The sequence below is a fragment of the Lissotriton vulgaris genome, chromosome 8 (assembly GCF_964263255.1).
Source record: "Lissotriton vulgaris chromosome 8, aLisVul1.2, whole genome shotgun sequence".
Classification (NCBI taxonomy): Eukaryota; Metazoa; Chordata; class Amphibia; order Caudata; family Salamandridae; genus Lissotriton; species Lissotriton vulgaris.
Genome location: NC_141696.1, coordinates 49,519,642 through 49,544,167, shown reverse-complemented (window position 1 = coordinate 49,544,167; position 24,526 = coordinate 49,519,642). Strand labels below are relative to the sequence as shown.

At 46.6% G+C, this 24,526-nt stretch overlaps 1 protein-coding gene across 1 annotated transcript in view; it reads left to right on the top strand.

Moving 5' to 3' along the window:
• Positions 1 to 24,526, top strand: part of LOC147693352 (transient receptor potential cation channel subfamily M member 2-like) — a 3,804,886-nt gene that overhangs the window by 184,115 nt on the left and 3,596,245 nt on the right. Inside the window, exons 3-4 of the mRNA XM_086935946.1 lie at positions 13,912 to 14,092; positions 17,006 to 17,175. Coding sequence (XP_086792072.1) covers positions 13,912 to 14,092; positions 17,006 to 17,175 — 351 coding nt within the window. The remainder of the gene's footprint in view (positions 1 to 13,911; positions 14,093 to 17,005; positions 17,176 to 24,526) is intronic.

Genomic DNA, 24,526 nt, shown 5'->3' with positions numbered 1-24,526 from the left:
GTCTTCATATGAACCAGGCGAAATCCACTTCGGTTCCTGTACAGTTCCTGCAATATCAGGGAGCTTTCATCGACACTCGCATGGCAAACGTGTGTCCTTCAGAGGAGAGACACTTATCGGTCCTTCAGAAGGCTCAGGCTCTCTAGGCACTGTCTTGCTTGACTGCGAAAATGATATCCTCGTTCCTGGGTCAATGGCATTCTGTATATTCCTCATTCTGAATGCACATCTCCACATGAGACCTGTGCACGCATGCCTGGAAGATCAATGGGATCAACGAACAGGAGACTGGGAAGACCGGATTCAATTGTCTCAACACGCCCTCCGGTCCATCAAGTGGTAGTGCTATCACACCAATCTCGCATGAGGAATCCTATTTCGAAAACAGATGCGTCTTCACACCATAGTCACTGATGCCTCTCTCCTGGGATGAGGAGCCAATACAGATCAACTTCAAATCCAGGGCAAATGATCACACAAGGAAACTACTTACCATATCAAACTGCTAGAGCTGCGTGCAGTTCACATGGCGTTGAAAGCTTTTCATCCATCACTCAACTACAACTCCCTGCTTGTACAGACGGACAATACAACGATAATGTACTACGTCAACAAGCAGAGAGGCTTGAGGTCCAGACGATCTGGAAGTGGCTTCTGACCAGAAACTTGACCATGACCGCAACTCACCTCCCAGGTGTTTAAAAATGCTCAGGCCGGCTCTCTAAGCAGACTCTTCCAGAAAAACCACGAGTGGGTCTTAAACGACGAAGTGGTCCACAATATTTTTGGAATATGGGGGTCGACTTGTTCTCCATCGCAGAAAACAGCAAATGCAAAAATACTTCGCGTCAAGATACTACCAAATGGGAACGTTTGGGAATGCCCTATAGATCAACTGGTCAGGCAGATTTCTCTATGACTTTCCTCCAGTTCCCCTTATCCCGGCAGTCCTCATCAAGCTGGCACAGTTGCAGACCACAATGATTCTCATAGCCCCAGAGTGGCCACATCAATGGTGGTTCATGGACCTCCTTCCCTGGTATATCTGTCCACATCTCAGGCTTCCTTGCTGATCAGATCTACTAATGAAGTTCAAAGGCCAGCTGGTGCACCCCAGCCACTCCACTTTGAATTTGGCAACAAGGCTACTGAGATAGTACTATATGGACACTTGAACTCACCCCAAAGCTGCATGGACATCCTCAAAGAAGCTAAGCGGCCGATGGGGGGCGGGGCCAAGCGGTCCACAATGGTGGATGCGATTTAAGTGAGCTCCAGAGGCCCACTTGTAATCCTGCTCCCTTTTCCATCTGCATGTATCATATCTTCAATCTCCCGGCCCTACCGTCCTCTATGCCCGCATCAATCCGGGAGGGCTGCTGAGATCCGATCAGGGTCCGGGACGACGAGGCTGTGACGACCGACTGACGAGGCCTGGGCCTGCGTGGCCTTGCGAATTATCCGGATCTGCTTGCCGTCAAGTCAGACGGCGCCCAGGAACAACCCGACTGGGGCAGCGGACAGGAAGCAGGAACATCAAGAGCAGGCCCAGAGGCCGAAGATAATACTTTTGGCCTGTACTGCGCTAGGGAGGCGTGTGTTGAGTCCGCTGTTGGTTGCGGCTTGCCCCTAGGGCCTCTGGACATCTGCTCGCCCAACAGCCCCCTGGAGACCGGCCGTGTGGTTGTTCCGGGGTTGGGACCAGGGCTGGCGGCGGCCTGCATCATGGTGAGCCGCGGTCACGCGCTGCACCACAGAGTTGTGACTGGGCTGGGGGACGCTGCGCCTAGAGGATTTGCTGGCCGGCGATTGCGGATTCCGCCATATTGTGCAGTTGTGGTTTTCCTGACGCTGCCCAAGTGCTCACTCTGCCTCTTATCTCTAGGGGAGTGGCAGCTCCTTGCGACCACAGGCTGCAATCCTAGAGCCAGGGGACACTTTGTGGTGCTGTGCCCCAGCCTGGACCTTAAGTTGCACCCACCCACCTGGAATACTGTGCCCGACCCTCCCTGGTGCTCCAGCCACAGACTAGGTTGAGATACAAGGCAAATTACTTGGCGCTGACTCTGAAGCCCTGCTGGAGGTAGTGGGCTTCTCGCTGGCCGCTGTGGTCTCCATCTCCTCTGGGCGGCACACAGGCTTGCCCCTTCGCTACTCTCTGACCTCTGTGACCCACATTACTCTCTACCTGTGCCCTACATCCTGGCGGTAAAGACCCTTTAGGAGCATTACTTACCTGTCCCCTGACCTCTCTGGCTAGACAGCCGGATAAACCATCTCCTATACCTGCCTTTTGAGACCGCCTACACGTGGGAGCTGCACAACGCTGCTGAAGAGGACTGTGCGTGGGGACCCATTAGGGGGGTGAAGGGTGGCTACACGCCGAAGCCGCCGGGCTAGGTCCGGTGCAGCCTGTGTGTGGGTCTCATTCACACCTGCCTCCTTCCCGCCTTGAAGATAGATGATGTCCGGATCAGCGGCTCCGGGAATCCCCTTGCTCCTAGGAGACAGCACTATTCTAATTACAGACTATGACAAGCTCACCCTGTGTGGCTACTCCTGTAGACCTATACTGCCAATATTGGAACCGACTAATATCACTGACAATGACCCGTGATAAGCTACTGGGTACCAAGCAGAGCAAGCTGGATCGCTATGCCAGGGCGCAGGCGACCGAGCCTGCGGTTCCCACCTCTACCGGCCCAGACAATGCTTCGCTGATGGCTGCGATAACTCAATCCTGCGACGCTCTAAAGGCCAAGATCAGAGCGGTGGGGTTGGACGTCATGCTGAGCCGCCATGATCTTCGCAAGGCGGTCAACAGGATAACGGAAGCCGAGACCTGTATATCTACTACGGAGGATACAATTACATCCCTCCAAAAGACAGTATCTTTTTTGGAGTCCATTACAAAGGGACTTGTGATCAGGGCAGAGGATGCCGAGGGCGGCGCTCAAAGGAACAATCTTCATTTCATGGGCTTCCTGGAGGGCTGCGAAGGCAACAACATGGAGCAGTTCCTTACCACATGGATTGCGGGATGGATCCCTCAGTGTTCTTTGTCCCAATGCTTTATTCTTGAACGTGCTCACCGCGCCTTGAAGCTTCTTTTTGTACCACTCTTACCTCTTTCTGCACCTCTCTTGCTTCCTTCTACACCTCTCTTGCCTCTTTCTGTATCTCTCTTGCTTCTTTCTGCACCTTCCTTTCTTTTTCTGATCTTCTTTTGCTTCTTTCTGCACTTCCATTGCCTTTTTTTGCACCTTTCTTCCTCTTACTGCAGCTCTCTTGCTTCTTTCTGCACATCTCTTGCCTCTTTCTGCACTTCTCTTGCCTCTCTCTGTGCCTCTCTTACTTATTTCTCTACCTCTCTTGCTTCTTTCTTTATCTCTCTTGCTTCTTCATGCACCATTTTTTCTCTTTCTGCACTTCTCCTGCCTCCTTCTGCACCTCCCATGCTAATTTCTGCACCTCTCTTGCTTATTTCTACACCTTTCTTCCTCTTTCTGCAGTTCTCTTGCTTCTTTCTGCACATCTCTTCGTCTTTCTGCACATCTCTTGCCTCTTTATGTACCTCTCTTGCTTATTTCTTTACCTCTCTTGCTTCTTTCTGTATCTTTCTTGCTTCTTCATGCACTTCTCTTACCGCTCCCTGCAATTCTCTTGCTTCGTTTAGTGCCTTTCTTGCTCTTTCTGCACCTTTCTTCCTCTTTCTGCACGTCTCTTGCTTCTTTCTGCACTTCTCTTGCACTCAGTCATTTACTTAGGTACTACCCATGCACACATCCTCTCACTCATGCACTATGCTTGCACTCATCCATTAGCTCAGGCTTTATGCAAACCCTGCTGCATTGTCTCAGGTACTACCAATGCACTTATCCAGTCACCAGGGTGCTTCGCATGCACTCATCCAATTACTCAGGCACTGCCCATGCACTCATCCAATCACCCAGGAACTATCCTTGCACTCATCCTTTCACTTAGGCACTATGCAGACACTCCTGCATTCTGTCCCGTAGTACCCATGTAGTTATCTAATGACGCACATTCTACTCTTGCACTCATCCAGTCCCTGAGGCACTACCCATGCATTCATCCAATCATTCAGGCACTACCTTTGCACTCATGCATTCACTGAGGCACTACTCATGCACTCATCCAATCAACCAGGCACTATGCATGCACTCATGCAATAACACTCGCACTAGTTGTGCAGTCATCCAATCACCAGCTGAGCTTACTATAACTCGCGCCCCTGCAATGCACTGCTGATGATGTTACATATTACATCACTCATAACATGGTCAGTGGCATTACCGCCCCCAGAAACTCAGACAGAGGTGAGAGCCTTCTTAGGCCTCACTGGTTACTACTGGAGGTTTGTCAAAGGGTACAACACCATTGTTGCTCCCTTGACTGAACTGACATCAAAGAAGCAACTTAGAAATGTGATCGGGACAGAGGCATGCCAGAAAGCATTTGACTTCCTGAAACAAGCCATGTGCACAGCTCCTGTGCTCAGGGCCTCTGACTTTTGAAAATAATTCATAGTTCAAACTGATGCCCCAGAGCAAGGCGTAGGGACAGTACTATTGTAGCTTAATGAGGAGGCCCTGGACCAACCTGCAACCTTCATCTCTAGGAGGTTACTACCCCTAGAACAGAGGTGGAATGGTATTGAGCAGGAAGCCTTTGCTGTGTGTCTGGGCTCTGAAGAGGTTGAGACTATACCTATCTGTGACTCACTTCCAGATTCAGGCCAACTACAGGCTCCTCGGTTGGCTAATGCAAATGAGAAATGAGAACCCAACATTGTTGAGGTGGTCCACTTCCCTACAGGAAATTAACTTTACTGTGGAACACAGACCTGGGTCAGAACACACAAATGCTGATGGGCTCTCTAGGTGCTTACGCTTTAGTGATGAGATCTCCCAGGAGGTTGGGTGGCTCTCCCCACTTTCAGCAGGGGGACACGTGTTACACCTGACAGCCTTTAAGTGGTCTTCCCCCCAAACTTGTTTCCTAATTTTTTGCTGTCTGTTTTTGTTGGCTTTAAGACTCTGGGCACTTTACCACTGTTAACCAGTGCTAAAGCGCATGTACTCACTCCCCTAAAACATTGTAACATTGGTGTATCCACAATTGGCATATTTAAATTACTTATAAGTCCATAGTAAAGTGTACTATATGTGCCCAGGACCTGTAAATTAAATGCTACTATTGGGGCTGCAGCACTTAATGTGCCACCCGCTAATGTAACCCTTCCAACATGTCTCAGGCTTTCCACTGCCGAGCGTGTATGTGCAGTTTCACTCCCATGTCGACTTGGCATTTAAAACCCCTTGCCAAACCTTAAACTCCCTTTTTTTAACTATGTCACCCCTAAGGTAAGCCCAAGGTAGCCCAAAGGGCAGGGTGCTGTGTAAGTAAAAGGCAGGACAAATACTTTTTAATTTTACATGTCCTGGTAGTGAAAAACTTCCAGATACACTTTGAACTACTATGAGGCCTAACCCCTCTCATATATTAACATTGGGCAGTGGTTCCCAAACTTTTTCGATCTGTGGCTCCCTTGACCTAATTGGCAGTTGGCCGTGGCTCCCCAACATGACACTTTTTTTTACCGGTGAAGGGGATGTAAGCCAAACCTTGAGAGTACTTCCAGTACTATAATTGGTTAAGTGAGAAATAATACAAAGCTCTCACTTACAATGAGTTGTGAGATTATACTCCTCATAATGTAAAAAAAGACAAACTACAAGCCCCAGAATGCTAAAAGAGCCAAAGAGCAGCCGTAGGCGTGCCTGTTCTGTGCATTAAAGGAAGCTTGCATTGTCGCAAACCCAGCTGTATCTGTTTGTGGTCGTTAATAAAGCTTTGAGAAACTTTCATTCATGAAAAAGCTAAAACATCTTCTATTCCCTCAGCATTGGGGATTACTTAATACATCTATTAAGTATAATTCCTGATTGAGAAGGTTTGGTACCTATAAACTTTAAATGATAAACCCTCTTTAATGGTAAAATGTAATTTATCATACAAGTTTGAAAATGCCACTGGGTGGAGTTAAGCACATCACCACCTGCACCTGAATAGGCTGTGCCCAGTCTCCTTACAATAGGCGGAACAACCCTGCACTGTTGGTGCGGCCAGCTTGGAGCCAGGACAAGAGAGGCAGGAAAGTCCTAAAACTTCAAGGACCTTTCCAGGAAACTTCTACCTTCTGGGAGCAGGGTACCAGGGTATAAACATATGGCTCTCAGACCCACTTCTCAGTTCCCTACTGCGCCTGCGGAAGGACTCTGATGACTATCTGCTGCTCTGGCCTGCTGTGCACTCTCCCAATCTGATGTTGTACCTGGAAGAACCACTTGCCTTGAGCCTGCCTTGTACCCTCATAGGCCAGCCCTGTTGTTGAGCCCTGCATCTTTACCTGCACCCAGGTCTTCCAGAAGTGACTCCAAGGGCTAGTTTTCTGGTCACCTGTTCTGAGCCACAGGGACATAAAAGGCTCCCGCCATCTTGAACCCGCACCTGGACCCAATCCGAGTTTATCATGAACCCACAAGAGGTCCCTTTCCACTCTTGCCTAGATGGCCAATTTCCAAAACTGAGGAATTAACACTTGTGAGAGGATTCAAATGTGCAAGTCAATTGTCAGGTTCACCAGCACAATCACATTAGGAGCAGGTTCAGGGAAATTGCTGCAAGGACTTTCATCCTTACTGACATTTCAGATTACAGATCTTCCTTTGGATTATAGACCATGCTCTTGCATCTGATTTGAGATATTCACTGTGCTCTAGATCACATGCTGACTTTACTTCACATATCAGAGGCTGAGGAGAGTACAGACTGGATATTGTTCATGCTTCAGTTTAGAAATATTAATTTTATGTCAGATTACAGATGCTAATCTCTTTCATTTGATTACCTTTACACTTTAGTTCAAACTAGAGATCTTGACCTTGCTCCAGAAATAGAAATATCAACTCATGCTGCAGCTTAGAAATTTAGATTTTCAGTTAGAAAAAAGATCTTTTATTTGCCTCAGATTAGAGACAGTAGTGTCTTTAGATTTAAGATTTCAAGTTTGCTTCAGAATAGACATAACTGTTTTGCTTATGTCTGAAGATATTGATCTTGCATCAGAAAGGGCCTTGATCTTGCTTCCAATTGGTCCTTTAAAAATTGCAGCAGGTAAGAAATATTTATCTTGCCTTAATATATAGTTACTGTTGTAGTCTCCTTGGATTGCATTCATGGATTCGATCTGCTAAATGCTCTTGACTTGAGGAGTGAGTCCTCCTTCCACCAGATCATGCATGCCCGGCAACTTAAGCCAAAGTGAGTGGCCCCATTGTAAAGGGGTCAAAGTCTGCAATAACACTGCAAGCCCATGATGCTGCACTGCTGAAAGCGGCAGATTAAATCAGCGGTTAAACTATGTGGAATAATTAGGAATTATTGGGTGAATCAGACCTGGAATCACCAATTCTCCAGGTAATCTTTCACTTCTCTAAATTCCCAGGGTTCAGTCTTTAAATCCAGTCAATTTTGCAACCCTGGAGTTAACAGGACCTATAGTATTGTTAGTTACGTTAGTGCAGAATGAATTTGTTATGAGTCCTTAAATGGTCTTGTAGATCACAACTCATTGTTTGTCTGACGTAGATGTAACAAGTTTAGGTCTATGAAGAGAGATTGGGATGGTTTATAATGCTATCAAGTGTTACACATATGGCTTGATCAATCCATACATGTGGCTCTATCTTTGAGAATGGGATCAGTTTATTTGTTGTGTGCAGCCTTGCAAAAATTAATATGTACATTATACAGTACTGCATTATCCATGCTGTCTTGTAGGCAATAGAGTGTTGTTTATTTATTTATTTTTAAAATTTTATATAGCGCGAACATGACCTCTGAGGGTATCAGAGCGCTTCATAGATTATACATCACAAAGGTTATAAGCAAAACAGAACAAACAAGGCAACAAAATCAAAATCTAATTGACAAGCATTATCCTGAGGGAAAAACAGACACAGCAGAATCAACAGCGCAACAAAGTCACAATCTAGAATTGTCCAAGAAACTCGTGAACCAGGAGGCTGGGCCTGAATCAACGGGTATGGACCCAGAAGCCAAATGATAGAGCCATGCTAAGGAAGCCAATTCAGGTCCCGCAAGTCCGGAGAGATGTGGTGATATTTTTTGTGCCAGTTAAGAGCCTAGCATCGGCGTTTAGGGAAGCCCTAAGAGGAGCCGTCCTCACTCTAGGCAGGCCGCAAAGTGTTGCCCTACCATAGTCCAGATTTGAGATCACTAAGGCTTGTACTTCAACCTCTAGGTCATGATCAGGGAGAAAGGGTTTGAATTTCCTGAGTAGTCTGAGTTGGAAGTTTGCTCCTTTTGTGAGGGAACTGATGTGCTTCTGTATGTTCAGACTTTTGTCCAGAATGATACCCAGTGAAGATGCTGAGTCCACAAGGTGCGGTCTACAGTTAAGAGCAGTCAGCTGATTCAGCCATTGCTCCATGACAGAAGATTGGTTGTGGGGTGAGATCAGTAAGAATTCCGTTTTAAGAGCATTTAACTTCAGGTGATTACTTGTCAACCATCTTTGTGTTTCCAGCTGGACTGAATTGAGAGACTGGATGTCTTCGGGGAAGGCGTTCTTCAGGTATAGTTGGGTATCATCCGCGTACATATGATAATGAATGCTGGAGGATTTTAGAATTTCTGTCAGGGGTTCCATGAACAGGTTAAAGAGCGTGTGGAACAGTGCTGAACCTTGGGGAACCCCCAGAGTGACCGGTGCAGGATGTGACAAGGAGTGGTCCACCTTCAAGCTTTGGGATCTGTTGTGAAGGAACGAAGAGAACCAGTTTAAAACTGGCCCCGACAGCCCCTTGCTATGTTCCAGAAGGTCAATTTGGTGATCGTGTTTGACAGTATCAAATGCTGACGAGAGGTCAAGAAGGATCAATAGGCATTCTTCATTGTGATCCAGCATTCTAAGCGCATCATCTACAATGTGTGTTAGAGCCAACTCTGCACTGTGACCTGGGCCAAAACCAGATTGGCATTGGTCCAGGAGCTGGAAGTGGTCGATGTGATAACAGAGTTGGGCGAGCACACATTTCTCCAGGAGTTTTGCTAAGGTGGGGATGTTCGTGATTGGTCGAAAATTACGAAGGTCCGTGGGATCAGCATTTGGTCTCTTGATGATCGGGGTAACTTGACCTGATTTAGGGCAATCAGGAATGAAACCTTGCATAAGAGAAGCATTGACGATCATTGTCCAGAGTGTTAGTAAGGAGGATCTCACTTCCGGGAACAGGTTCGATGGCAAAGGGTTGTTGTATTGATTAGAAGGATTCAAGGTCAACAGCATTTTGCATATAGTTGGTTCATCCAAGGTTTGGAACACACTCCAAGATGCATTGTTTTTGGGGAGGAAGGCTGTGAAGGGTCAGTGTTAGTCAACTCTGAAGGGCGAAGGGTGTTCAGAGGACCACTCGGGAGGAGATCAAGGGCCAAGCTTAATTCCATCTCAATCTTAGTAGTCTTATCAGTGAAGAAAACAGCAAATTCTTCGCAGTTCGGGAGTGTCCCTTGACCAAGAGAGGAGAGGTTAGGATTATTGTTGGCTTGGGACTTGATGAGTTAGACAGATTTTGGCTTGATCTAATTGAGTTCTGAGGAAGGTGGCCTTCGAGCATCTGATGCGTTTATTGTATGTGCTTCGCAAGAATCTCAAGTGACAGATGTTCAAGGGAGGGATGCAATCGCCATTTCCTTTCTGCAAGTCTTAGATTTCTTTTTTTAGCACTAAGGCTATCGTTGAGCCATGGATTGGAGCATTTGGAGGACACTCATTTAAGCTGAAGTGGTGCTACTGAGTCAAGTACATTAAGCATTGAGTGGTGATAGTGGGCCATAAGGTCATGGACATCCGACATTTTCAAAGGGGGTGGCAAGATGCTATCACAGAGCGCCGTCAGGTCTTGTGAGTTGATGTTCCTTAAACATCTTTTTAACTGTTTTGGGTTCTTAGGTTGGGATCTGCTTGCTCTTTACAATTGAAGGACGAGGAAGGTGATGCAGTAGTGGTCCGTCCAGTCACATGGAAGGATCGACTCCAGGAGGAGAGACTTGGGCTTGCCAATGACCAGATCTAGCGTGGCTCCTTTGTTATATGTAGAGCTGTCACATAATTGGGAAAGGTTAAGGTCAAGTAGGAAGGATTTGAGGCTGTTGAAAATCACATCGTTCATATCATTCCTGTGAAGGATAAAATCTTCCAGGAAGATCTGACTGGCCTGGAAATCCGCATTCAATGAAATAATATAAATGATCTGTTCTGTGAAGGGAATGTTGTTGCGAGGGGGGTGGTATAACATATGCAGTTTGCATGTGTGATTGTTGACCCCCAATGACTTCAAAGCATAGATATTCACAAGACGGCAGGAGGTCGGCATGAATGACTTTCACTGTTAAATTACTATGATGTAGGCATGCAATGCCTCCCCCTTGACCACTAGTTCTATCCAACCTAATGATTTCAAAGTTGGGTGGCATTAAAAGTTCTAGGATAGGAGCGGCTGAGTCATTTAGCCAAGTTTCCGTCAGCATTAAAAGGTCAAGAGCTTGGACAAGGATGAGATTGGCAATATCCGCAGCGTGTTTAACAGCCAATCTGCAGTTTAGGAGCGCACATATGAGACTAACAGGGTGTCAATTGATGGGGGTAGCGTGGTAATGACTATCGTGAGGTTGTTTATATTTAAATTTCTAGTATTTGGCTTAGGTTCCCTGAAGGGATCAGTGGGGATTGATTCAATAATTTAATGCAAGTTAGAAGGGGTGGAAGGAAGTGGAAGATCACAGGTCAGTATTAGATATTGAATATCACGCTTGATTGTGACAGGGCGGATCTACATCTGGGGGGGTGAGAGGGGTTATTAGGGTGTGGAGCGGAGGCCCAACTATGGATGTGTGGGTGGAGTGGGTTGTAGTTCGCCTAGGGAGGGAAGCTGCACCAGGTGCAATCGCAGTAAGGGCATGAGCGTAGATGGAGCTTGGTCATAAGGGAGCGGCCTAATCTGGAATCATCTGTAAGATACTCAGTGATTTGTGATAGGCTACAAATATCAGCCTAAGTTGTTCAAGGCAGAGTGCAATCTTTTCAAGTCGGTCTTCCAATGAGGTGTGTGAATGGGATTGTGAGGCTAGGTCCCAGGGACCCAGCGGCTGAGTATAGCTAGTGGGGGAAGGGACAAGAAGGGCCAGTGGCGAGTGGATGGGCCGGGCAAGGGATTCTGGGAAATTGAACTGCGTGCTTAGAGGAATGTGTGGGAGGGGAGGACGGGACGGACAGCAGGTAACCCTTGCCAGCCTGTGTTGCCAGGACCGGAATGAGGGTAGAGCTGGGGAACGGGATCATGGGGAAATCCGGGCAGCGTTGTGAGCAGTGGAACTAGAGGAGTTAGGGGAGTTAGAGCCAGCTAACTGTGTGGGGGGGCATGTAGATTCTCATGATGGCTGTGCATCCGTAGCTCATTACCAGCGGGCAGTGCTGTGGAATTGTTATTCAGATTAGAGGTAGCTAGAGGAGGGCCTATCGGAACAGATGTCAAGTTGGCAACTGGTGGTGAAGAGGCGGGAGATAGAATTTGCACAGAATGGGGAACCCTAGCATTCACAACATGCAGTGCAGTAGAATTGTCATTCTAAAAAGAAGCAGCTAGATGGGGGCCATTCGGAGCAGATGTCAGGTTGGCTGCAGGTGGTGAAGAGGCTGGCGATAGAATTTGCACTGTATGGGGAACCTCAGCGTTCACAACATGCGGTCTGGTGAAATTGCTATTCTGATTTGAGGTAGCTAGAGAGGGGCCCTTCGGAACAGATGTTAGGTTGGCCGCTGGTGATGAAGAGTTGGGAGATTGAATTTGCAGGGACTCCGGAACCCTTGCGGGGCTAGCCCCTCTATGGGGAGCGACACTGAGGTTATCGACTGTCTTCATGATGATGGGGAAGAAGTTGTCAAACAACATTAAATTGTGGTCAGAGGCTTTGATAAGGATGGTTCCGATCTTATAAATTGAGATGGTGGCTTCAGGTCTAAAGGGGAGGGGAGGGCGCAACGGTCACTCTGAGACCGTGAGGAGTTTCAAGGGAAGAGGACATCTTGATAAGAGAGTAAATGGCCTTCCGCCATTGAGTGTGTTGGTTAGTGTAGAAGATGAGATCATTTATGGAGATACCCTTGTTAAAGGAGAAGGGATCTGAAATAATAGTTTCAGGATGGATTTTAAGTAGTCTACGTTTGCAGAATTTCTTTTTTAAGTTTCGGAGGATATATGATTTGGAAAGCGTTCTGGGCCGCCGTCTCTTGGTTGGGAGAGATGAGCTTTGGAGGATTCGGCACCAAACCAGCACCCGCCATGTCTCCTCACCCAGGAATATTAGATACGCAAATAAACTGGTCAGAGATGTGCGCCAACCATAGGGGGCGCAGGTAGGCCAAGAGTCTGGTCAAGATGTTTCCAGGGGTAAGATGTTTATTCAGAGGGAGAATGATTTAGAATTCTACAGGCATCCCAGTATCAAACAAGGCCATAGAGGAGATAACCATCTCCACCTAAGCAGACACATGTGAGGGATAGAGATGGAAGAGCATACTCCAAGGAGGCAATCCTGTACTTTACATCTTCTGAGGTAGGCAGATCAAGCAGGCCGGTTTCATACAAGGCACTAGAGGATGTATCCATCAATACCGTCATACAAGGCCATAGAGGAAATATCCATCACCAACTATGCGGAGAAGGGTCAAATTAAGCAGGCCCATGTGTGTGAGATTTGTGGAAGGCCACAATCCAAGATGGCCACCCCTGTTGGGAAAGGAACACGCCTATTTCACTTTTCATGTCTGGCCCTAAACAACAAGCCTATTTCACTTTCCATGGCCAGCAGCACCTAGTGCTTATGGAGGGGGGCGCACTTCAGCTCCCGAAGGAGGATGCCCAAATGGACGCCAAACCACATCTCTGATTGGTCTACTCGCTTAAAGCCCCCTGGTGTGTCCTGTTAAAGGTTTTCCTTGGTATCCACAAGGGCAGTCCCTCATTTTTTAGCTGGATGGAAACAGGACTCCCAGTTGCAAAGCAGATTCTAGTCCTTGCTATGCCACTGAAGTTACCAATCAACCTCTGCTTTAATGAGAGCACAGATGCAATGTATTTGTGCTAATAACATTTAAACAGTATGGGGTATTTTCACCATTTAAAGGTGGTACAACATATTGCAGATGTGTAGCAAGACTTTCAATATTTTTACTAATGCTTGTTCAGGTGGGCTTCAAGTTTACGCCTTCCATAAACTGGAAATAAATGGAAAATAATAAGTTTGAGAAAGGAGGACAAATCAAATTGCCCTGACGTAGTCCCTATAAGGGATGAAATATGTTGGCTGGTCAGTTTTAAGTGTGATGGAATTGGATACTTAATAAAAATAACTTTATGGAAAAAGCCACCAACATCCAGAAATTATTTGAAAAACGAAAAATGAAAAGTAATTGAAAACAAAAGAGTGATTACAGATACATGCAATTTGAATTGGAAAGTTCAATGTGAACAAGGAAATTTGGTTGCCATCTTAATATTGCGAAAGACTTTCATATTTGACTTGTTTGGTGAAGCAGGAAACAAGTTTGGGGGCATCATTTGAGATAGCTTGGTCATGTTTTTACTGTTCTTGCAGCATAATTTCGGAGTACCACTTTGATTCTGCAGCACAATTCCTACTAGTACTAATTATTTGTTAGTGTTTCATAGAAATATAGTCTACATGTGTGGTGGACTCGCTTTTACCACTAACATTTTTTCTTCTGATGCTTTTTCTCTGTAGTATGTGCGTGCCTCCATTAACATCTCTCCCGAAGTTCTCTATGAAATGATGACCGACCATTGGCAGCTCAGCAAGCCCAACCTGGTGATCTCCGTTACAGGAGGAGCCAAGCACTTCAACATGAATCCAAGGCTAAAAGACCTCTTCAGCAAGGGGCTCGTCAAAGCAGCTCGAAGGACAGGTGAGAAGGGGCATCTCAATTCACATCAGTATTGAGAGCCTGGAGACCCTGGGTTCAGTCCATCCCTTGAGATGAAACCATACAAATGGTTATTAGTATCCCTACCTGCTCCTGGCTCTTCATTCCCTTTACAGTTGTCAGATACATATTTGCTTCCCAAGTAAGAACAGAGCTGGTGCATGCCAAGCATGGGTGCATTATAACTATGTTCCTTTACTTAGAAATGTTTTCGTTTTTGTTATCATTAATGTGGGTTTTAAGCGATACTTTGAGGCTTACCTTCCAACCCCTGACAGACTGGTAAATTCACATGAAGGGGTTATTCCTGGTTAGTCACCTTGCCAGTCTAGTTGGCTGAAGAGAAACTCTCATTCCAGCTGTGGCTTTCCTTCTCCACCTATGATATTAATTTAGTTTGGTAGTTTCCAATTCTACAGTGGGTCATAAGTATATTCTGGTGTAAATAGCACTGCTCTCTCAAAGGTCTTGCAGAAGGATGCTGAGTTCCACACTCTCCTCTAAGAGCCCTATTGACTGTTAGCCACACCTAGGATTCAAAAAGGGTATCACAGGGTGCTCACTACATATATTCACATGGTAGCCATCTTCTACAAACAAGGGAGAAACATATATTTTGCCACCAATCAAATCCTGCAATGTAATCTATTGACACCTCTACCGTCACAATTTTTTAGTACCATCAGAATGCAAGATTCCTGGTCTGGCTTCACTCACCACCTCTAGTGAACTCCTCGAGTTCTAAAACACACCTTTAAAACAAACATTAAATATGAAAAGTCCGGTCATCGCTCTTCCTTTTTTCCCATTAGTTGCGGCACACAGCAGGTTGTCCCCTGTGTCCACTTTTATTTGCCCTGCGGTGGATCCCCTGGCGGTATGGGTTCCCCGAGACCCAGTGCTTTGAGGCTTTAAATGGCGGAGGTCACAACCTGACCGCATTGCATCATATGCAGACGACGTCTTATTCTTTATGACTGATCCATGGATCTCGGGTCCGCGCACCCTACGGATCCTCCGAGTCTTCGGCCAGACCACCGGGCTCCATACCAACCCTTCCAAGTCTGTGATGCTTCCAGTATGTAGTCATCAGGGTAGGAGTATGTGGGCAGCTCAGTTAAAACACCCAACAGAAGGATATATATGTCTCCCTTTCCACAGATTGTATGGGTGCGCAATATCAATCCACTTCTCGCCGGGCTCTGAGACGAGACTGCCATATGGTCATCCCTGCCTCTTTCGCTGTATGGGCAATCAGTGATTTTCAAAATGGTCTCTCTCCCTAGAGTGCTTTATCGGCTTCAAAACTTTCCATATCATATACCGCGTTCATGGTTTGCGCAAATAAACGCCATACGTAATAAATTCTTACGGGCGGGGGTGCAGATAGAGTGGTGCTACAGACCTGTGTGCAATCTACATACTGCTGCAGCATTGCTGCGGCAGACGTATACTATGTGGCTTCTCAGCTTTTGGTCATTAATGAATGGTGGTACAATAGACCTACAGACCCGGCGTTTGCTCTGGAACACACAGCAATGGAGAGGGCTCCCCTCCTCCGGCTATTATATAGCACACAGAGCCTTGAATCTCTACCTCATGCCAGCAGAAAACGATTCGGCTCTGGCGGAACACTATTCGGACGATGGGATTGCATGGCGTCTGACTCAGGCAACACCCCTGTGGCTCGGTACATACTTACGCCATGTGGCAACATTAATGGGGTTGAGTCACTGGGACCTGATCGGCATATCCACACTTGAGGACGTCATGTAGGACACTTCCCTAAAGTCCTTCCATCAGCTGCAGGAGGAGTTTCAACTCCATAATACCCAGTTCTACAAATACCTCCAATTGGGCCATGCTCTAACTCCCATGCTTTCAAATTTGGACGGCCTTGACAGATATATAAAAAATTGACAACGCGTTCCACTCCGACCCTGCATAAGACCAGAAAGGCGTAGCAAGATGATATCCCACACCTGACAGATGATGACTGGGTTGAGGCAAGAGCGCGCCCCGTGGTGCTGCGGTGTCCTCTAGATACCATCTCATACAATTTAAATATGTCCATCGCATTTATTACAAGCGCCTCCATCTTCGGAAGATGGGGGTTATTGTATCCTCTCAGTGCCTATGTTGTAAAAGGGAGGAGGGGACGTTTTTCCACACAGTATGGAGCTGCACCGCAATACAGCCCTTCTGGCGCAGAGTCTCGACCTGTCTAAAAGAGGTGCTGTCCTGAGATTTTCTTCGCAACCCTAGATTGTTCTTACTCCATAGCACTGACAACATGGGGGGGGGGGAATCGATACAAACAACACTTGCTCTTCCTTGCTCTCACTACCGTTAAGCGGGATATTGCTCAGTTATGGAAGGGATCTTCCCCCCGGACCTTAGGGAAATGGCGAAATGAATTAGACAAATGTATTCTTGCAGAGAAAGCGGTGTTTCAGGTGCGGGCCTGCACTCAGAAGTATTTGAAAATTTGGTCTAGATGGGCTACGTACCAGGGTAAAGACCTTCCCCCTATTCCCACTCAAACCCTTTGACAAGCAGTCTTCATCAGATGTTCTGGGCCATAATACGCTGCATATTGTATTCTCCACTAGGGCATACACAGATACTTATACATGCTCTTCTATGTAGGTAGTGTGGGCTAGTCTGCACAAAAGTTCTGTTTTCTGTTGTTGTTACATATGCAAAATATACCCAATGATATTTCCATGCTTGGTACTTTACCATTATTATGTCTTAAAGTGGTTTATGTCGGGCAATAGCCCAAGCGGTACTATAAAGACTCAATAAAATATGTTTTTTCAAAAAATATGGAAAGTCCAATTGTAGACACAGATCAGCATGCCCAACTAATCTTTAAACATTCTGGTAATTTAGGGGCCTGGATCATCACTAATGGCTGCAATGCCGGTCTGACAAAGCTTGTTGGAGAAGTACTGTGGGACTTTATCAGGAGTGGCAGAGGACACCCCCGCCATGAAATTGTCGCCATCGGAATCGCCCCCTGGGGCACCGTCCACAACAGGAACAGCCTGATCAGAAAAGAGGTGAGGCAAAGTGACATTGGAAAAAGGTCAAAGGAATGCATGTGATGAACATGCATGTGAAATACAAATGGGGAGGGCAGATATCCTGAAGATTTCCATGGAGGGTGAAGTGAGATTAAGGGTGGATAGGTAGATTCCGACACTATAAATGTCACCCATGAGAACTTGTTTAGATGAGAAGATTGCTTGGAGGATAGGTGGAGGTGTGGGGGGACTCTAGAGTTGAGCCTGTTGAGATTTTAACATGGCGAATCCCATGAGGGAAATATTCAACATTAGTATCCTGGTATCCTGACAGGAAATGTGTCAAATGCCATCTTTTACACACTGAGATGACCTGCTTAGGTCATGTGACAACCCCCTTTCTACCAGTCATGTTGTATAAATAGCCATAACATTTCAACACACCAGTCCATCATAGGACTGGCCTAGAGACAGCTTTAGCTGTCTTGCTGCCTCATGTTTTCCGAAAAGAGTATTGTAAAAATACATACTAGTAATAATACTTGCAAGGGCTTTTAGGCAGCCATCCTCATCCATTGGTTTTGTTCAAGTGTCAATCACTGTTTGCTTCCACCCACCACAGCATACAATAATAGGCAAGTGGGCCAGCCTTAAGTCACTAGCTGCCTTGTGTAGCGTCTTCCCTAGCCTAGTACCCAGTGAAAAACCAGGCCACACACGGAGTTGTAAATCACACTGATCCAGTATTGGAGTATCTTTCATAGATTCACATGCCTGAATCATTCCCCGTCGCTGAGGCGGGAGTCCCACGATATATAAAAAAGCAGTGCCAAAAGCAAATTACAGTAGTAGGCCCTATGAGAAAGGCCTGAGGCCTAGATTGTAGTAGCCTATCTACCTCATTATGCCAAAAAGACCAAAGTCTTTGTTCCAACCAATCAGCTCACAGCACCCTCTAGAACCCTCTATGCAGAGCCAGTTCTCCTCAGATTTTCACTGCATGTCGTGTGGAAGGGAGTCTCCCTGAGTCTCTACTCAGTTTTTCTCTACTTAAGGATGTCTGACAAGAAGGCCTTCTTTAGACCTTGCAGAACATGTGAAAAGAAAAGGATCCATGTTGATGACCAACATAAGGACTGCATTTATTGCCTTTATCCTAAACATGAGGCAAAAAATTTTAAGATCTTCCGCACCTTCCCTTCCAAGACCTTAAGGGATAGGGAGGCCAGAGTCCTTTTATGGCTCAAATCCTTTTCTACTGATGATGAAGACAGGGCTTCGACCTCCAGTAAAAGGGCAAGCGCGCTAGAGGATTATCCAAGTGAGGGAGAAAACATGTCAAAACGTCCCACTCCACTTCGGGCTCTTCACAGAGATCTCCAACTTCTCTCTCTGATGCCCCACCTCTCAAGAAATCTAAAAAGAAAATTGTGAGTAAAAGCTGTTCTGCCTCCTCAGCTTTTCCTGTGACTACCATCTCAGTTACATCTTCTGCTCCTTCGTCGATGGCCACAATTTCTACCACAGCTATCACCTCTCCTATCCTGTCTACTAGGATTTCTATTGTGGTGAAAAGAACCATCGTCGACGATCCGTCGACGACAGCCTCGTCGTCGAAGAAGCAGTCGTCGACGAAGATACCATCGAAGCCCCCGTCGACGAAGACATCCGTGGTGCCGTCGACGAAGAAGCATAGTCTGTCGACGATGATCCCATCGACGAGATCGACGACGAGTTCTCCCGTCGACGTCGATTCCTTCGACGATGGTCCCATCGACGTTGAGTCTATCGACGGTGGTCCCGTCGGCGTCGAGTCCGTCGACTGTGGTCCCGTCGGCGTCGAGTCCGTCGTCTGTGGTCCCGTCGACGTCGAGTCAGTCGACGACGAAACCGTCGACATCGATTCCGTCGACGATGGTCCTGTTGTCGACGCTTACAACAATCCAGATAACTGCTTCAGCAAAGCCTCCAGCCATCGAGGCATTTTCTACGCCACTTTCTTCAAAAACGTTCCAGTTAGTATCGTACCAGAGGCGAGAAGATTCTTATATCTCGACACTTACGCCCTCTTATCTCTTAGAGACTTATACTCATGAAGAGGAGGATGAATTTGAGGATGATGACAACGAGGGAGCTTATGGGGTGGATCACCATCCTTCGGAATTGAACATTAAGTGTCAGGATGATGTGGAGGATGATGACTATGCTGAGCATTACTATCAAGAGGACATTATAATGCCTCATCGTACAGAATACCAGAGGCGATCTCGGGCTTTAGAGTCCAGCCATCTGCCACCAAGCCTCATTCAGGATTTACAAGCCATGCTGGCAGACTATAGACAACGCTTTCCACCACAGCAGGTTGTTCCTCCACCCTAACCTGCAGTCCCTTCTCCTCAACCTGAAATTCCACCACCTACGTCTCCGTTCACGGAAGCTCGACAACCTGATTAGCCTGCACACACCCGGACACTTCTTCGGATGAAGAAGTAGAGGAAGGCGAGTTACCAGATAATCCTCCTTTGGATCCGTGGGATGATTATGTTATTCCCATGCCGTCTCTGCCAACCCCACAGCCTTCAGACTCACCACCTGAAGACATAGGTGGGTTTCATAATCTCATGCAGCGAGCTGCGAGTAGATTTCAATTGCCAGTAACAGTGGAACAGACAGAATGTTTTCTTCATGATTTTAAAGAAGAAACTAGGAAGGTATCTAGAGCCGTTCCTATTATAGATTATATCTGGAAGGAAGGCATCAAAGTGATGAGAAATCCTGCTTCTGTACCTGCCGTGTTACCACGGATTGACAAAAAATATCGAGCTCCTCTCAATAGCTCTTCATGCCTTACTGTACAGCTGCGGCCGGATTCGGTCATTTCACAGGCCGCACATCAAAGATCTAAAAACCCAGCCACCCCATCACGACACCACCAGATAAGGAGGGGCGTCGTTTGGACCTTATCTGTAAAAAAATTCAACCATGGCTGCTGCCTCAATCAGGGCTGCGAATTCTCTGGCGATCATAGGTTGCTATGATCGCCAAATGTGGTCTGACATGGCTGGTCTGATTGACCTAATCCCGGAAGATAAAAGCCAGGAGGCTCGCAAGATCTTGATGGAAGGGGAGTGTGCAGCTGCAGAAACCATTGACTGCGCTTTGGAAATTGCAAACACAAACTTTAGACAACCGGCAGGAGCTGCAGTTCTGAGACGTCACGGCTGGCTAAAGGCTACCACCTTTCGGCCCGGGGTCCAACTAAAGATCCTGGAAATGGCCTATGACGGAGAGTCTCTATTTGTGAAACACATAAACTAAGCCCTCCAGGCAATCAAACCGGACACTAATACCGCAAGATCCCTGGGTTCCTTGCAATACAGGCGGGGATCCTTTAGAGGTAATAGAGGATGTGGATATTCCTCTAGAGGAAGCTATTACCAACAAGGCAGACAATATCAACCTCAATACTGGCAGAATTATCAGTCTTCTTACCGCCAGTCTGGAACAGCTAGTTTCTCTTGCCTAGGCGGATGAAAGCACACAAACAATCAAGGCGAGATACTCACAGAAAACAGTGAGATCAGTTGGGCGCCAACCTTATTTCCTTCTCACCCTGTTGGGCGCGAAAATATCTGGCTTTCTACAACAGTGGCACCAGATCAATGGGTGCTAGACCTAGGTCAACATGGTCACACCCTAGAGTTTGTCATCAAACCACCAATGACTCCGCCCAGGGGTCCCCTCCCCCTCGTCTTCACTTATTGTTCAAGGAAGTTCATTCAATGCTCCTCAAGAACGCTATGGAGAAAGTTCGAGTTCATCAGATGCGGTCGGGCTTGTATTCCCGTTTCTTACTCATAAAGAAGAAATCAGGGGAATTGCGACTGATCTGGGACCTGCACAATCTCAACAGATATCTCAAGAAGCAGGGTTTTCGCATGGTCACTCTTTCGGAAATTCTAAGTTGTCTGAACAAGGGAGATTTTATGGCTTCTTTGGACATGGAAGGCGCATACTTTCACATCCCAATTCACCCAAAACATCGAAAGTATCCCTGTGTATCTATGGCTGGCGCCCATTATCAGTTCAAAGTACTCCCATTCGGCCTCAAGTCGGCTCCAAGGATTTTCACAAAGTGCCTGGCCCCGGTAGCGGCAGGACTACGCTCTTCAGGGGTCCAGGTTTTCCCATACTTGGACGACTGGCTAGTCAAAGGTCCATCAAAATGCAAAGTGCAGAATAACATAACAGCGAGTCGCAATCTCTTTGCATCCCTAGTACTCACTGTGAACAAAACCAAATCTCAATTGATTCCGAGAAGAATCCTGCCTTTCCTAGGAGCTCGTCTGGACACAATACAATGCAAAGCATTCTTTTCTAAAGAAAGGCAACTCCGTCTACAGACTTTGGCCATAAAACTGTCAAAAAGAAAGTCACTTTCTGTTCGCCTGTTCGCTTCACTTCTGGGAATGTGTTCTTTGGCCATAAATCTCATCCCACTAGCTCGTCTGAAAATGCGGCCTCTGCAGGAGGAGCTACATCTTCAATGGGAGCAAGCTACAGGTTCCTTCGACGACATCATCAAAGTAACCCCACGCATGGTAGATGCTCTTCAATGGTGGATGCAATTACGCAATCTAAAACAAGGACTCACATTCTTGCAAACTTCTCTAGACTTTGTTCTAACGACAGATGCGTCCATGGAGGGCTGGGGAGGTCATCTACAAGATTTGCAAGTGCAGGGCAAATGGTCTCAGAAATACAGACAATGTCACATCAACAGTCTGGAGTTGAGAGCCATCTTTCTATCCCTAAAAGCGTTCATTCCCAGAATTGCAGGGTCCTGGTCCGAACGGACAATAGCAGCAGCGTGTTTTACATAAACAAGCAGGGTGGAACAAGGTCAGCTACGCTCCTAAAGGAGGCTCAGGAGTTATGGGAATGGCTAACGCTTCACAACATAACTCTCAAGGCGCATCATGTCAAGGGCCTCCACAATACCCTGGCGGACAAACTCAGCAGATCCCTGTCGGATTGCCACGAGTGGGAGCTGGACAACACTCAATTGGTAAAGGTTTTCCAGACATGTGGCCAGCCAACATTGGATTTATTTGCGACCCAACAGAACAAGAAATACCTGTATTACGCCAGCAGATACCCTCAACAGGGATCAAGAGGGAATGCCCTGTCCATGCGATGGTCAGGGATTTATGCTTACGCCTTTCCTCCGATCCCGTTGATTCCACAAGTGTTGCACAAAATGAAGCTGGAGAGCTGCCGTCTCCTCCTAATTGCTCCCAGATGGCCTAGTCAGTATTGGTTTCAGGAGCTCATGTTGCTATCACAGGAGCCTCCAATCAAACTTCTCCCGGCTCCAACACTACTGTCACGCAGCGGGGGTCAGATACTTCACCCAGACCCTCAATCTCTGAAATTGCACACATGGCTCCTAACTTCTTAGAGTTTCAACAGCTCCAAATCCCTCAGGATTTCCGGGACATCTTAAAGAAAGCACAAGCCCAGAGCACATTAAAGACTTATCGTCTCGAATGGAAGCGATTCTGCTCCTGGTGTACTTCAAACAATTTACACCCTATTGAAGTGCCTGCAGAAAAAATTCTTCCTTATCTTTTACATTTGGCTCGTTCTGGCCTTTCCTTCTCTTCGATAAAGGTCCATCTGGCGGCTCTATCCAGGTTCAGGAAGGTGGCTGACTTTCCTTCACTGTGTTCTTCATCGCTGATAAAACAGTTCATGAGAGGACTTTTCCTGACTTATCCTCCGGTTAAACCTTCGCCACCGGAATGGGAGCTCAACACGGTCCTCTCACAACTGATGAAGCACCCGTTTGAACCAATTCACAAAGCCCACCTCAAGTACCTGACGTGGAAGGTTGCCTTTCTTTTAGCCCTGACATCTGCCAGAAGAGTAGGAGGAATTCAGGCTTTCGCTATAAAAGAACCCTTCTTGCATTTCTTTCAGGAGTATGTCACTCTTCGAACGAATCCAACGTTCATACCCAAAGTGCCTTCTCAGTTCCATCTAAACGAACCAGTGAAATTACGAGCTTTCTTCCCAAATCCTACAACCCCGGTGGCAAGAATACTGCATTCTTTGGACATCAAGCGATGTTTGAAGTTTTATCTTCAGAGAAAAAAAAACTTCAGAAAATCAGATCAGTTATTCGTGGCTTATGGCCAAGCTACACTGGGGAAAGCTGTCACTAAAGCCACAATTTCCAGATGGATAGCCTCTGCGATCCATTTTTTGCCACGTCAAATCTAACAGACCATTACAAAGAACTGTCAGATCTCACTCTGCAAAAGTTGTAGCAGCGTCTACAGCATTGTATTCAGGAGTGACGCTAGAAAATATTTGCCGTACTGCAACATGGAAGAATGTCCACACGTTTACAAGACATTACTGCCTTCAATCAGCAAGCGAGAAGATGCGGCAGTTGGTAAAGCAGTTTTATGTTACCTGTTTCCGTAAGAACAAATTCAGGTAACCAATGTTGTATTCATCTTATAATGAGTCTATGCCTTTCAATATATCTGTTGATGTAAAAATGTACATGTATTACAGATTACTAGCTTGTTTTGCGTGTTATTACTTTTCCTGTTTAATATTATACGACTGCTCTTTCGAATCTGATGATATGCTGTCTACCCTTAATCTACGCTAGGACCCGTGCGTTCCGTCCCCATCCTAGCTGGTATTGCGACCCTGAAAACCCATGAATGCTTATTGTTTTTGCGGCCTTGTATCTACGTGTGGTTGCGCTATTGCTGTAGGCCTCTGATGGCATCGATACTTCTATTTACTGAGCGTTTTTTGTTGGTCCATGCCTGACTCGTGATACCGCATGTCCGATGGACCGCCCTGGTGCACTTGGGGCATTGCACCTTTTTCCGCCTCGGCGTTGAGTTTGCCTAGGTATTTAGATCAGTTTCGGACTTTGTTTCCATCCTACCTAGGTGTATCCCGCAGTCACCGGTAGGGCTTTCCCTACCTAAATTCTAATCTCCCGGGACCTTTAAATAGAACTGAGTCCCTCGTTGCAACCTTTTCCGCGGTCCCGTCTGTCCGTATCATGCCGGATGTCGACTAGCTGCCTCTTCCGCACCAGAATCCGCATTTTATCAGGTGTGGGAACCCAGGATAACATTTCCCCCGTCTATACTCTTGCACACTCGAGTTAACGCGCTTGCCTCCCGCAATTGCTCTGGCCGAGTATTGCCGCCAGTTAGATTGTATTAGATCTCTCTTGTTATAGTAGCCAGCTTGTTGGATGATCAAGCATAGACCTGAGTATCAATGCACGCATTTGTGCCTCTCTTTTTAGAAACTTCCTTTGCTGATATATATAGAGCTTATTACAACCTGG